Source organism: Sporobolomyces koalae (genome assembly GCF_050403365.1).
Source record: "Sporobolomyces koalae JCM15063 DNA, S_koalae_JCM15063T_v1_ctg14, whole genome shotgun sequence".
In the NCBI taxonomy this organism is placed as follows: Eukaryota; Fungi; Basidiomycota; class Microbotryomycetes; order Sporidiobolales; family Sporidiobolaceae; genus Sporobolomyces; species Sporobolomyces koalae.
In genome coordinates, this window is record NW_027481757.1 from 186,770 (window position 1) to 197,410 (window position 10,641).

The following is a 10,641-nucleotide window of genomic DNA, read 5'->3' on the forward strand; positions in this document are numbered from 1 at the left end:
GGACTTCAACACTCGACTGTTGATCCATTCGTACGCCACCTGTTCCTCGAACAGAAATTCCAGCTCGAGAGCGAGAATTTCACCGCTTCGCATTCGCTGCCCGACTTTCTCGGCACTCTCGGCCGTCTTCAGCTGCTGCATCGAGGACAGCACCTGCGAGCGACAACTCCCGCGTATCCACCAAGTAGCAAAAGACGTTCGTCAAGCCAGCTCGAGCGGAACTTTCGGCCCAGCTTGAACCAAAACAACTCGTCTCAAGCACTCGCTCAGTGCTACTCTACTCGTAACATGGGAGCCGAGAATGCTCCCGTGTCCCTCAAGGCACTCGGCAAGCGGCCCATCTCGCAAGTTGAGCCCGAATTGGACTTGGCTGCCGTACCTCCGCCGCAACCTCAGCCGCTCGCTGCCGTGCAGAAGCGGGAGAAACGGCTCACAAGGAGTTCGTTCGGTGGATCGACCGCGGGCGTAATCTCTGGCGACCAGTTGCAAGCAGACGATCGCCATTCTTCCGATTCGAGTCCGTTCGCTCTCGAGTTCAACGCTGTATTTATCACTGACAGGGTGCGATGTGGACAGGTCCAAGTGCTCGACTACATCTGCCCCTCAAGACTTCGATTCTGCTCACGACGCGGCTCTTGCCTCGACTCGTGCACTATCCTCCTTCGACTTCTTCCTCTTCTTCCCCTACTCCCGCCTCGTCGGCGTCCCCAAACCCTGACGTCTCCGCTACGCCAACTGCTACCTCTGTACCGGAGCAATCACAGAAATTGGCGAATAAAACACAACAACAAGCGAAACCTCTGTACCGTTTGATGGACGAAACCGAATTCCTTCCAAGTCGCAACTCGCGCCACGCCGCATTGGCCGAGATTGACACATCCGACGCTTTGTACCATCGACTGCACAGGTACCCCGAAGTACTTGAGAAACGCGCTTCGAGGGTCGAGCGTGAACGCCTCATTCACGAACGCAGCAAACTGATCATCGAACTCGAAGAATTGCGAGGTCGAGGCTGGGTGTACACTGGAAGTTCGAGTGGAACTGGTGGCAAAGCCGAGGAGGAACGTCAGAGGAAAGTCAAGGAAGGCGAACTGAGGTTGGCAAGGTCAGCTTGGATTCTCGTCACGTCGCAGGAGTGTTGCGCAAAAGCTCACATCTCCTGATGATGCTTCTTGCGACATGATTCTGCAGGTATGACGCGTTGTTGCCGAATCAACCGAGAAAGTCAAATTTCCTCAACCTGTCTTCAACCGCGAATGGCCCGACGAACGCTTCAACCTCGTCTTTCACTGGCCTTCCAAACATAGCCACTACTTCGAATCGATCTTCTCCTGCTCCCGTACCCGCACCGCCACCGCCTCAAATCGCCGCTTCCAATGCGAACCGAAGATCTACTGGATCTACCCTGATCGGAGTCGTCATAGGCGCCCCATCTACGTCGTCAGGTTTGAGAGCAGGGAAAAGTACATATACAAAGACTGCAACTCCTCCGTTATCTGCTACTTCTACGGGAGGAAACGGTTCAACCAAGATTCGGATCAAGTTCAACCCTTCCTCTACCTCGACGACTGCGGTGCCACCAACTGGTACGAAGTCTCAGAGACGTGCGACGAGCTTCCAGTCGTCTCGACAGAAGGGTTCCGCGGTGACGTCCACGAGACCAAGTAGGACATCTGCTCGGAGAGAGAGCAAAGTCGTCAGTTACGCCGAAGACGATGACGACGACGACGACCGTTCTGATCAAGACGGAGACGTTGAACACGCCTCTTATGCAAGAGAGGGACCTGCCTCGTACGGGTACGATCATGACACCAATCGAACAACCGCGAGCGAGTCATCGTTGTCTGATTTGGACGAAGCCAACAAGAAACCTCGATCACTTTCGAAAACGACTGTCTCCTCGAAATCGACAGTCCCATCTGTACGCGCGAGGCGTTCGAGCGGGATTAACCCTTCGTCGGGACTTGTACATCCTGGCACATCGAATCCCGATCCGACTCGTACCATCACAAAACCAAAGAGACCAACTCGCGTTCGGTTACGAGATTCCTTCTTTCACACGACTTCGATGCGAGATTCATTCTTTCCGAAACTTGTCGTCACTCCCAACAACGCCTCGACGAGTCATGCTGCCAACAAGACGGAACGACGTCGATCTTCGAATCGGATCGTTTACGCGTTTGGTCACCGATTACCTGAATCGACCCTCTTGCTCGAACGAGAGTTTGAACCGTTCGGAGGAGAGTACCATTCGACTACCTCGTACGCAACTGGATCTTCAGACGACGACGATTCTTCTTCTTCCGACGAAGACGAGAAGAAAGTGATCGATGATACCGATGGAACTCGAGTCAGGAAAGGGTACAGCAGGAGATCTGTCGAAGATTTGATTCGAGACAGATTGACCCAACGTGGAGAACAAGGAGAGTTTGTCGTTTTGAAAGGAGGCAAGATCTTGCCTCGCAGTGCGGTAGATGCTTGGTCGATCGATCCGGTACGACAAGAAACCAACACGAATCAACTGAGAGCTCAAGTCGATCAGAGTCTCGAACCCCCCGAACTCGACGTCAAACAGGAGCAACACGATTCGGATCCGAGGATGGAGGTCGATGATGAGGCCCAAATCTTGCGAACTAGACCGGCTTCTCCAGTCAGAATCGCTCACACCAGCAAACCGAGAACGCTTGTGCCGAATGTGCCTACAGGTCCACCTGTTCCCGTTCGTGCGGTCTCGAAACCTGCATCTTCAGGAACAGGAACCGGTGGAGGAGGCCTCGCATTCGCGTTGCCTTCCGTTACTCAGGTCTTGTTCGCCTCGGTTCCTACCAGCAAGGAATCTTCGCCGATATAGCTCGATGACCTTAGCGCTTGCAATATTTGAGGTACCCCCTCCCGCACCTCCTCTCTCTGCAAGTGGATCCGAGAGACAAGAGACATTTCATCTCGTGCGCAAATGTGTGGGAGTTCATGTCTAGTTGTTCGATCTAGGCAACTGGAGAAGACAGCAAGTGGGTCAAGACGGCCCTCTCCTCCTGATTCAGGAACTGCTCCGCCAACTGCTTGAACGAGTTTGAATCGGTTTCGTACGCATGGTGGAAGAACGCTGTGAGGTGAGACTATAGACAAGAAAGAACCGAAAAAGGATTAGAACATAGAATCCCCTGGCCCAGCGTGGCATGACACATGAAGAATCGATTGACGTACTCGAAGGTCCAAGTTGTAGATGGGGTCGTCTTTCAGGTCTTGTTCGTCAAGCGCGTCTTCTCCATCGTCCGAATCTCCTCCAGAATGCATCATGTATTTGCTCAACCCTCCTCCTCCGGAAAGCATCTCTGTTCAAGCATCCCGACTTGTTCTCGTCAGCAACAATTGCCAAGCTATTTTACATACCGATATGCCTTGAAAAGGCAGAGAATCTCCCGACTGACCTGACAAAAAGTCGAGATCTTGATCGTTACCGGCATTGAACTCGGCACCTTCATCTGCCCATTCGTCATCCCCGTCGTCCGACTCGGCATCGTCCGGTACAGGTTTCGATCCGTCTTGAGCCGCGGCTGTTTGCGCTTCACGCAACAAAAGCTTGAGCGCTTTCGCCGGGAACGGGATCGGCGGGAATTGATCAGGATCTGGGTGATTTCAAAGAAGAATGTCCTCTCTCGTCAGTTCGAGTTCACGAGGGTCGCATTCTGATCCATCAAAGGGAAGAGAGACAGATGGGAGAGAGAGTTTTCCTGACTTTGACGAGCTCGAGCACGAGTCATGATCTTGTTCTTGTTCTCACTTGTGATCAAGAGATCGCCCTTGACTTGAAGGTTTTGCAAGCTCGGTCTTGACGAAGCAGCGTACAGCTTCGTGAGAGCGACAGTACTGCTCGATAGCATAGCGTTGAGGGGATCGGTCAATCCTGGTACACAACAAGCGGAAGAGTGGTCTCTCACCTCAGTTTCTGGTTCCAGAATCCCTGGAAGTCACTCGCGTAGTCACACCATGCCGACAACAGGACTTCGAGTGCAGGTTGTTGAGCAGCACCAGGAGTTTGAGGGGGCACGACGATGCTCTCGAGGAGAGACAGGGCCGTATCGAGCTGTTGGTCAATCACATAGGCGAAAGGCAGAACCATACTCTGGACACGGATATCTTGGATCAGTACGCCCGGATCAAACGAGGTTGGTGTGCTTGAGGAGGATCTTACTTGGGTAAACATGGCAGTTTGAGCAGTGGCGAGTCGGTTCACGAACGCTTTCAAGAGGTCGGGAAGGACCGGTCCGATCGCAGGACCAGCTTTGCGCAAAAGGTGAATGACGAGGTCTCCTACGAAGAGACCTCCAGCTTCAGAATCCGAAGGTTGAAGCTGGTTCGCGACTTGAGCCAAAACCAATTCAAGCCCAGATTGACCCGAGGCGCTCGACCTTGAGGCAAGATTTCCATTCATCAATTTCCCTTGTCTCAAGGAAGACAGTCACGAATAGAAGAAGAGGCTCACCAAGTGAGAAGCTGGTTGACATCCTTGCGAATAACCGAAGTCACAATGTTGAGACCCGATTGCGTTACGTCTCGATCGTCAGTTGCATTGAGCGCCACAAACAGATTTTCGGCGATTCGCTCAAAGCTTCCAGCGAGGAGAGGTGACGGCATGTGCGTGAAAATGTTGTCGGCAATGTCAACAGCAGTTGACGCTCGCACCGACAGGGGATCGACCTTGAGCTCGGTCATGATCGCGGACAAGGCCGGCAAGGCGCTGTTGAGGATTGCAGTTCGCGCATTCGGCGAAGTCGAGGAAGACAGAGATCCAAAGACGTCCGAGATGGCGGAACCAAGAATCGGATCTGAACAATGTAATCGACTCGGCTCAGCTCGTTATATCGAGCGCGAGTCGGTAGGGAGCAAGACCGACCTTCGGGCTTGGCAAACCAGGTCTCCAGCAGCGCCTTGATCAGCAGGGCGTAAGTTTCTGCGGTAACGGCCGAGCTACCTCCCTTGAGACTGGACTGGATGGCGTCGAGAACAAGGACGAGGGTGTTCTCGGTCGCTTGTGGCAACAGTGGCAGCAATTTCGATAGAGCGAGAGCGGCTTGCGACGAGTCGACATTTGCTTTCAAGTGGCGGAAGAAGCTGGAATCACGAAAATGAGATCAGCTTGAAATGCTGAAAATGTCGCGCCGTGAAAAAAAGGCCGTACTTGGTCAGTGCTCGAACAGCGGAAACCTTGACGGGAACACCGGCATCAGCCGAATCCAGCACTTGGATTGCGGCATCGATGTACTGTTTGGCAAGCTGGGAAGGAAGCGCTTCCGAGTATTGACTGGCAAATACGAACGCTCGTCCCTGGAGGAACTGGACGTCTATTGGACCGTAGAGCAAGATCAGCCAAAGCGTCAAGTGACCCAATTGGAGATGCAAGAGACTACTCACTCGAAGCGCTGAGGCAATTCATGACGATGCCTTCGAACACACGCTCTAGGTTGAATTTGGGAGGTCTGCCTTCTTCTGCCCTCTCCTGGACATGATCAATCAAATCTTCCGAAATGCCTCCGACGACCGCTAGCGCACTCTCGAGACCCTTCCACCAATCTTCGTTCGATTGCGAACGAAGCTGTTCGCTTTGAGCGGCGATTGATTCAAAGGCCGTTTGCAGAGCGATGAGACCACTCGACGAGAATGTTTCGACAAACGCCTACAAGGAGAGAGACTAGCGTGAACACACCGCAGGAGGAGGAGGGCATGCAAAATACGCAAAGCGACTTACGATCGACATGTCAAGGGCAGCTGCCCTCACGTTCTGGCTGACCATTTCGTCGTCCTCGTCTGCGACAAACGCGTTCGGGTCCGAAGCCCACGTGTCTTCGTCCTCGGTCGTCATCTTGGAAAACTCGATCGCTTGCTTGAGGAACTCGACGAGTCCAGCTGTCGGTTTGTTGTTTTCGGCAAACAGACTTCGAACGGTCTTGCGCCGTGCCGCTTGAGCGATAAAGTCGAGAATGGTCGCGACGAATGAGCCGAGATCCATTGAGATGTCTGAATCTTCGTCGCCTGCGCTCGTAGAAGGGATCGAAAAGTCGGAAGAGTTGGACAAGTAGGCAGCATCGTAGATCGGGAGAACGGCCGACAAGTGCGCCGACGATTGCGAAACAAAGAGCGGCAGGGTCGATTTGAGGGTCGAAGGGAACGAGTTGAGGATGACTTCAAGGGCCTGTGGTGTAAATAGTGAGCCTGTGCTTCTCCATGCCGAGACCGAGAACGAGTTGGACCTACATTGAAGATGGCTATCCGCACAGCGATACCTTCCCAGTTGCCCTCTTTCAATTCTCCCGCAATGTCGACTTCGAGGAGTTGACGGAATGCATCGAGCCACTGAGGCAAGATCTCGCCAATCGCGGCTCGCACGGCTTCGGGGTGCTCATCCTTGACCGTGAACAGAGTCATGACGCACTGCCGGAAAATCAAGATCGAGCGGGCTCGAGTCGCTGGCCCATACGTCTGCAAGCGAATCGTGTAGCCGCGTAAGGTCATTGAAAGCAGGTTGAAAAAGCAGGTAGTTGAAAGGTCACTCACTTGTGGAGAGCCGAGAATCGTGAGTAGCGTAGGAAGCATGTCACGTGCGATGGGCAACAACTGATCCTCGGTCAAGCTGATGCTGACAAAGTCGCTCAAGACACGCATGCCACCTTCGACCGCATCGATCGAAGGCGAGCGGACGAGCGCGAGAAGCTCGTCCATGAGGGTGGGCCAGTCATCAGGCCAATCCGGCTGGGCGACCGACGAGATGATGTTTGCCTGTAACGATTGTGGGATCAGCTTTTGATTCATGCAGCAGGCGGAGAGGCCAGAACGTACACAGGCTAGCCGGATTTTGCGGATAGGGTCCGAGAGGCCAGCAAACACGACTTGTCGCACCTGGGCCTTGATCTGATAGTCGTTCCCGTCGTCGTCCAGATCAGGAATCGTACAGCAAGCTTGGATTCGCGTGAGCAGCACTCACGTCTGGGCTCGTTGCGGTGGGACCCTTGAATGTAGGGAAGAACGGGGACCAGTGTTCTTTCACATATTTCTTGAGGGCAAAGCTTGCAGACTGCAGATAGTAAGGTTCAGGTAAGCCTAAGAGGTTGGACGGGAGAATAGAGAGGGGAGCAGACTTGCCTGGCGCAGATGCACTTCGACCTGTTGCTCCGTCGCGATCCTAGCGAGGCCGAGAGCGGTCTCTGAATAATATCGAGTTGTGTCAGCTCAGTCACGAGGTCAGGGTGACAGTGCACACGACGACAAGAGACAGACCAGATGAGCGAGTCGCTTCGGCGAGGCTTAGTTCGGCGCGTACTCGTACGTTCGGATCAGCATCGAGAGTCGCTTGCAGCAGCTGCAAGAGCGTGTTTGTGTCCATCTCGAGTCTCGTAGTAACGAGGATCCGAGATGAGAGTGTTTGTTCAACTTCGCGCCCAAAATCCGGAAAATCCACTGAATCAACTCAATCTCTCGCTTGCGCTTCCTAGGCAGCATGCCGACACGCTGTCGTAGCACAAGACTATAGTGCGACCGCGTCGCTGCCTCGGAAAGGCTCGACGATGCTGCCTTCGCAGAATGCTGGCAATCGATCATTTATCAGGGACCGACTCTCGAAGGGAGCCTCGCGTACGTCTAGTCATGCTAGTTAGAGAATAGGTGACACAGCGACTCGGGAATCGGCTATTGTCTGGCGTCCGACCTCCTCCGAGGCCTCCGATTGCTGTCTCGCTTCCTTTCATACACCGGCTCGCGTACGTTGCTTCCCAGAGACATTCTAGACTCTGGACTTTGCGCACTTGGAACAGCATACGCAATTGGGTCGTCCGAAAGCGACGCGTTTGACTGCGTTTGCGCCCTCGCACCAACTTGAATGTGTGTGCCGCCTGGACCTCGTTTGAATTGCCTCTCTCCCTTTATCTCCCGAGCGCAACATGGACTCGCGGGCGCCGGAAACGTGTGCGATGCGATCAAGTCTATTTGCATGACAAACAAGTCTATTCGAGGTATAATGTGATGCCACGGATTCAAAAATTAGGTAAATCTAAGGGATTGGGTAAAAGAGTCGAGTCTCGTCACTCAAAAGCAACCGAGTGTGACGAAATTATGCTTCGGTGCTTGTTGTAGGGTGGTACATTCCGGCTTTCTTCTCCTGTGCGATCTCGTCTTCCCGGTCGACTTCGGCACCGATTTCGAGCTCTTCCTGCATATCCCTCACGGTCGAATGTTCGGAAGGTGCAGCGGTGGTAGGAACTGATGTAGGAGCGGGAGCTGCAGCTGGAGCGGCGGCGGGTTTCGGCGCAAAGGTCGATTTCGCTCGAATGCGGTGTCCATAGTAGTAGAAAACGAACGGAACCGGCATAAACAGGACCGACAGGAACGCGAGCAACGTCAACGCCCATTGGGTACCGAGGTTCGCAAACATGTATCGAGTGAACAGCGGGAACGCAAAACTGGAACGGGCACAAATTCGAGAACAGCGAGTCAGTACCAGCATTTTCCCTCGAGAAGCGAGTGTTGCCGGAACATACCCGAGGAGAGATCGGAGGACAGCGTTCGCAGCCAAAGCCGAAGCGGCAAAGACGTAGTAGACATCAATAAGGTACGAGAACTGCAGCACGCGAAAGAGTTGGGTCAGCTCGTGTAGATTGGAACATTGCTTTGCTAGATGAGCTCACCATCGTGAGGAAGACGAGAACCATCGACATGCCGAAGGGGAAACTGGCAATGATGGGGACGATCCAGTGAACCGAAGGTTGCGTCGTCCAGGCAAACCTTTACAGGGCCGAGAACATTAAGCATGATTCGCATGTCATCAGTGCGAGAAAACGATAAGCTTACCAGAACAGACCAACAGGGAGGATGACTCCAGCAAAGCAGCACAGAGGCAAACGAGCTTCGGGGGGAAGCGATCCTCCGTTCGCGATCAGGTTGCGGACGTAGCGCTTGTTCTCGAACACGTTGATGATGACGGCCGAAACCATTCCCAATCCGATACCGATGAACGGGAGGGATGCAACGCCAGGCGACCATCCGCGGTCTTGGACGAAGACAATCGGAATCGCGCCGAAGAAGAGGTACAGAACTCCGTAGATGAAGGCCGCGTAGAGCGACATGAGGAGGACAATCATCTCCTTGAACAGCAGCACGAACGGTCGCGCGATGGCGGTCTTCATTTTTGTGGCGAGAGGGGCGGCGAACATGGGGTGGAGGTCGAATTGAGATCGGTAGACTTGGCCGTTCTCCTTCTGGAGCTTGGCGGCTCGGCGGCGGAGGAGCACCGGGGCGTAGGTTTCAGGGTTCAAGAAGCCGAGAATCCACATCACGAACGAGAAGATGATGAGGATGTAGAAGATCCAGCGCCAGCTGATAGTGATGCCGATGAAGCTGCCGACGATGGGTCCAATGATCGGTCCTCCGAACGGACACAGGGCGAAGATGGAAATGCCGAGCGCTCGTTCCGCGGGATTGAAGAGATCGGAAATGACACCTCCAGAGTTCGTCAGTGGCGAACTGCCGAAGAAGCCTCCGAGGAATCGGCAGATCAACATCGTCGTGATGTTTTCGGCACGAGCGCAGCCGATGTCTATTAGTGCGCGATCAGGGTCAGCTCGATTCAGCGAGAGTATCCAAAACAGGCCCAGGGACTCACTGAACAGGACGAAAGGCAGGTAGGAAATGATGAAGATATTCCGTCGACCCCATTGTTCACTGAAGGGAGCCCACAGAAGCGGGCCAAAGGCGAATCCGAGCTGTAGGAGCAGACGAAACATGTCAAACATGCTCACGCTCTATCTAGTCGATGCGCGTCGATCAAGTCGAGACTCACGACAAAGAGGGAGATTCCGAGCGTGAGGACCTCGATGTCCTTGCCAAAGAAGACGACGAATTGCCGAATGCCTCCCGAGTAGACTGACGATGCGAATGCGACACCTGTTATGCGGAGAAGCAAATGTCGGGTCAGCGAGCTGAACCGGATCAAGGCGATAAGCAGTGTCGGGCGGTGTATGCGCTAAGCAGCCCCGCTCGACTGATCGACTGAAGACGGTGTCACTCACAGAGAGTCGCAAAGGCGGCATTGATAGTAATAAGCCTGTCACAAATGCGGGTCAGACGGATGCCGGATTGAGGGGAATTGAGCGCCTTTTTTCGGACGACGCGGGTCCCACTTACCACTTCTTGAGCGGAGTCCAGTTCATCGGGTTCTCGGGATCGTTCTCCTGCCATGTCACGATGAACGGCGAGGCCTCAGTGCCGTGACCTTTGTATGTCGGTTCCGCGAGGCCCTTTTCCGGGTCTGCCATCTTGTGCTTGTTGGAAGGTTCCGGCGCGCCGGCAAGAGTCGAAGTTGTACTGTTGGCCGAACTCATCGCGAGTCGAATAGCTCTTGTAGCGGTCGACGAGCAGAGTCTTGCGAGCTGACTGAACGGTGGCGAGTGATAGGAGGAGGAAGAGGAGGAGAGGGAGTTCACGGAGACGATGCGAAAGGATCGCCCGCTAATTTGGTCCGAGTTTTGAAGCTTCATCTCCGTCCGAGGTCGGTTGCCTCGGCAACTCGCCCGAATCTTCCGTAATCCTTCCTCTCCGGCGTCCGGGTATTCGCTTGACCGTCGCAGCCGCACGTGCTCGAATGCGTACACGCGT

At 54.1% G+C, this 10,641-nt stretch overlaps 3 protein-coding genes across 3 annotated transcripts; 1 reads left to right on the forward strand and 2 right to left on the reverse strand.

The window, feature by feature from the left end:
- Nucleotides 1-288: 288 nt before the first annotated feature.
- On the forward strand, nucleotides 289-2,851 carry JCM15063_000527 (uncharacterized protein; the record flags this gene model as incomplete). The annotated part of the gene is made up of 3 exons (XM_076678445.1): nucleotides 289-517; nucleotides 577-1,105; nucleotides 1,192-2,851. The coding sequence occupies 3 exons, from the start codon at nucleotides 289-291 to the stop codon at nucleotides 2,849-2,851; spliced, it is 2,418 nt and encodes an 805-aa protein (XP_076534428.1).
- A 133-nt stretch (nucleotides 2,852-2,984) lies between these two features.
- KAP114 (karyopherin KAP114) lies at nucleotides 2,985-7,378 on the reverse strand (the record flags this gene model as incomplete). The annotated part of the gene is made up of 17 exons (XM_076678446.1): nucleotides 2,985-3,116; nucleotides 3,205-3,332; nucleotides 3,429-3,626; nucleotides 3,737-3,867; nucleotides 3,939-4,123; nucleotides 4,193-4,409; nucleotides 4,484-4,826; nucleotides 4,895-5,112; nucleotides 5,180-5,342; nucleotides 5,413-5,674; nucleotides 5,747-6,190; nucleotides 6,253-6,477; nucleotides 6,553-6,774; nucleotides 6,835-6,906; nucleotides 6,980-7,069; nucleotides 7,138-7,199; nucleotides 7,273-7,378. 17 exons carry the CDS (start codon nucleotides 7,376-7,378, stop codon nucleotides 2,985-2,987), a joined length of 3,198 nt encoding a protein of 1,065 aa, XP_076534429.1.
- Nucleotides 7,379-8,101: 723 nt separating this feature from the next.
- On the reverse strand, nucleotides 8,102-10,367 carry JCM15063_000529 (MFS transporter; the record flags this gene model as incomplete). The annotated part of the gene is made up of 8 exons (XM_076678447.1): nucleotides 8,102-8,450; nucleotides 8,529-8,608; nucleotides 8,676-8,772; nucleotides 8,839-9,583; nucleotides 9,650-9,749; nucleotides 9,827-9,930; nucleotides 10,056-10,090; nucleotides 10,171-10,367. 8 exons carry the CDS (start codon nucleotides 10,365-10,367, stop codon nucleotides 8,102-8,104), a joined length of 1,707 nt encoding a protein of 568 aa, XP_076534430.1.
- Between the last annotated feature and the right edge of the window lie 274 nt (nucleotides 10,368-10,641).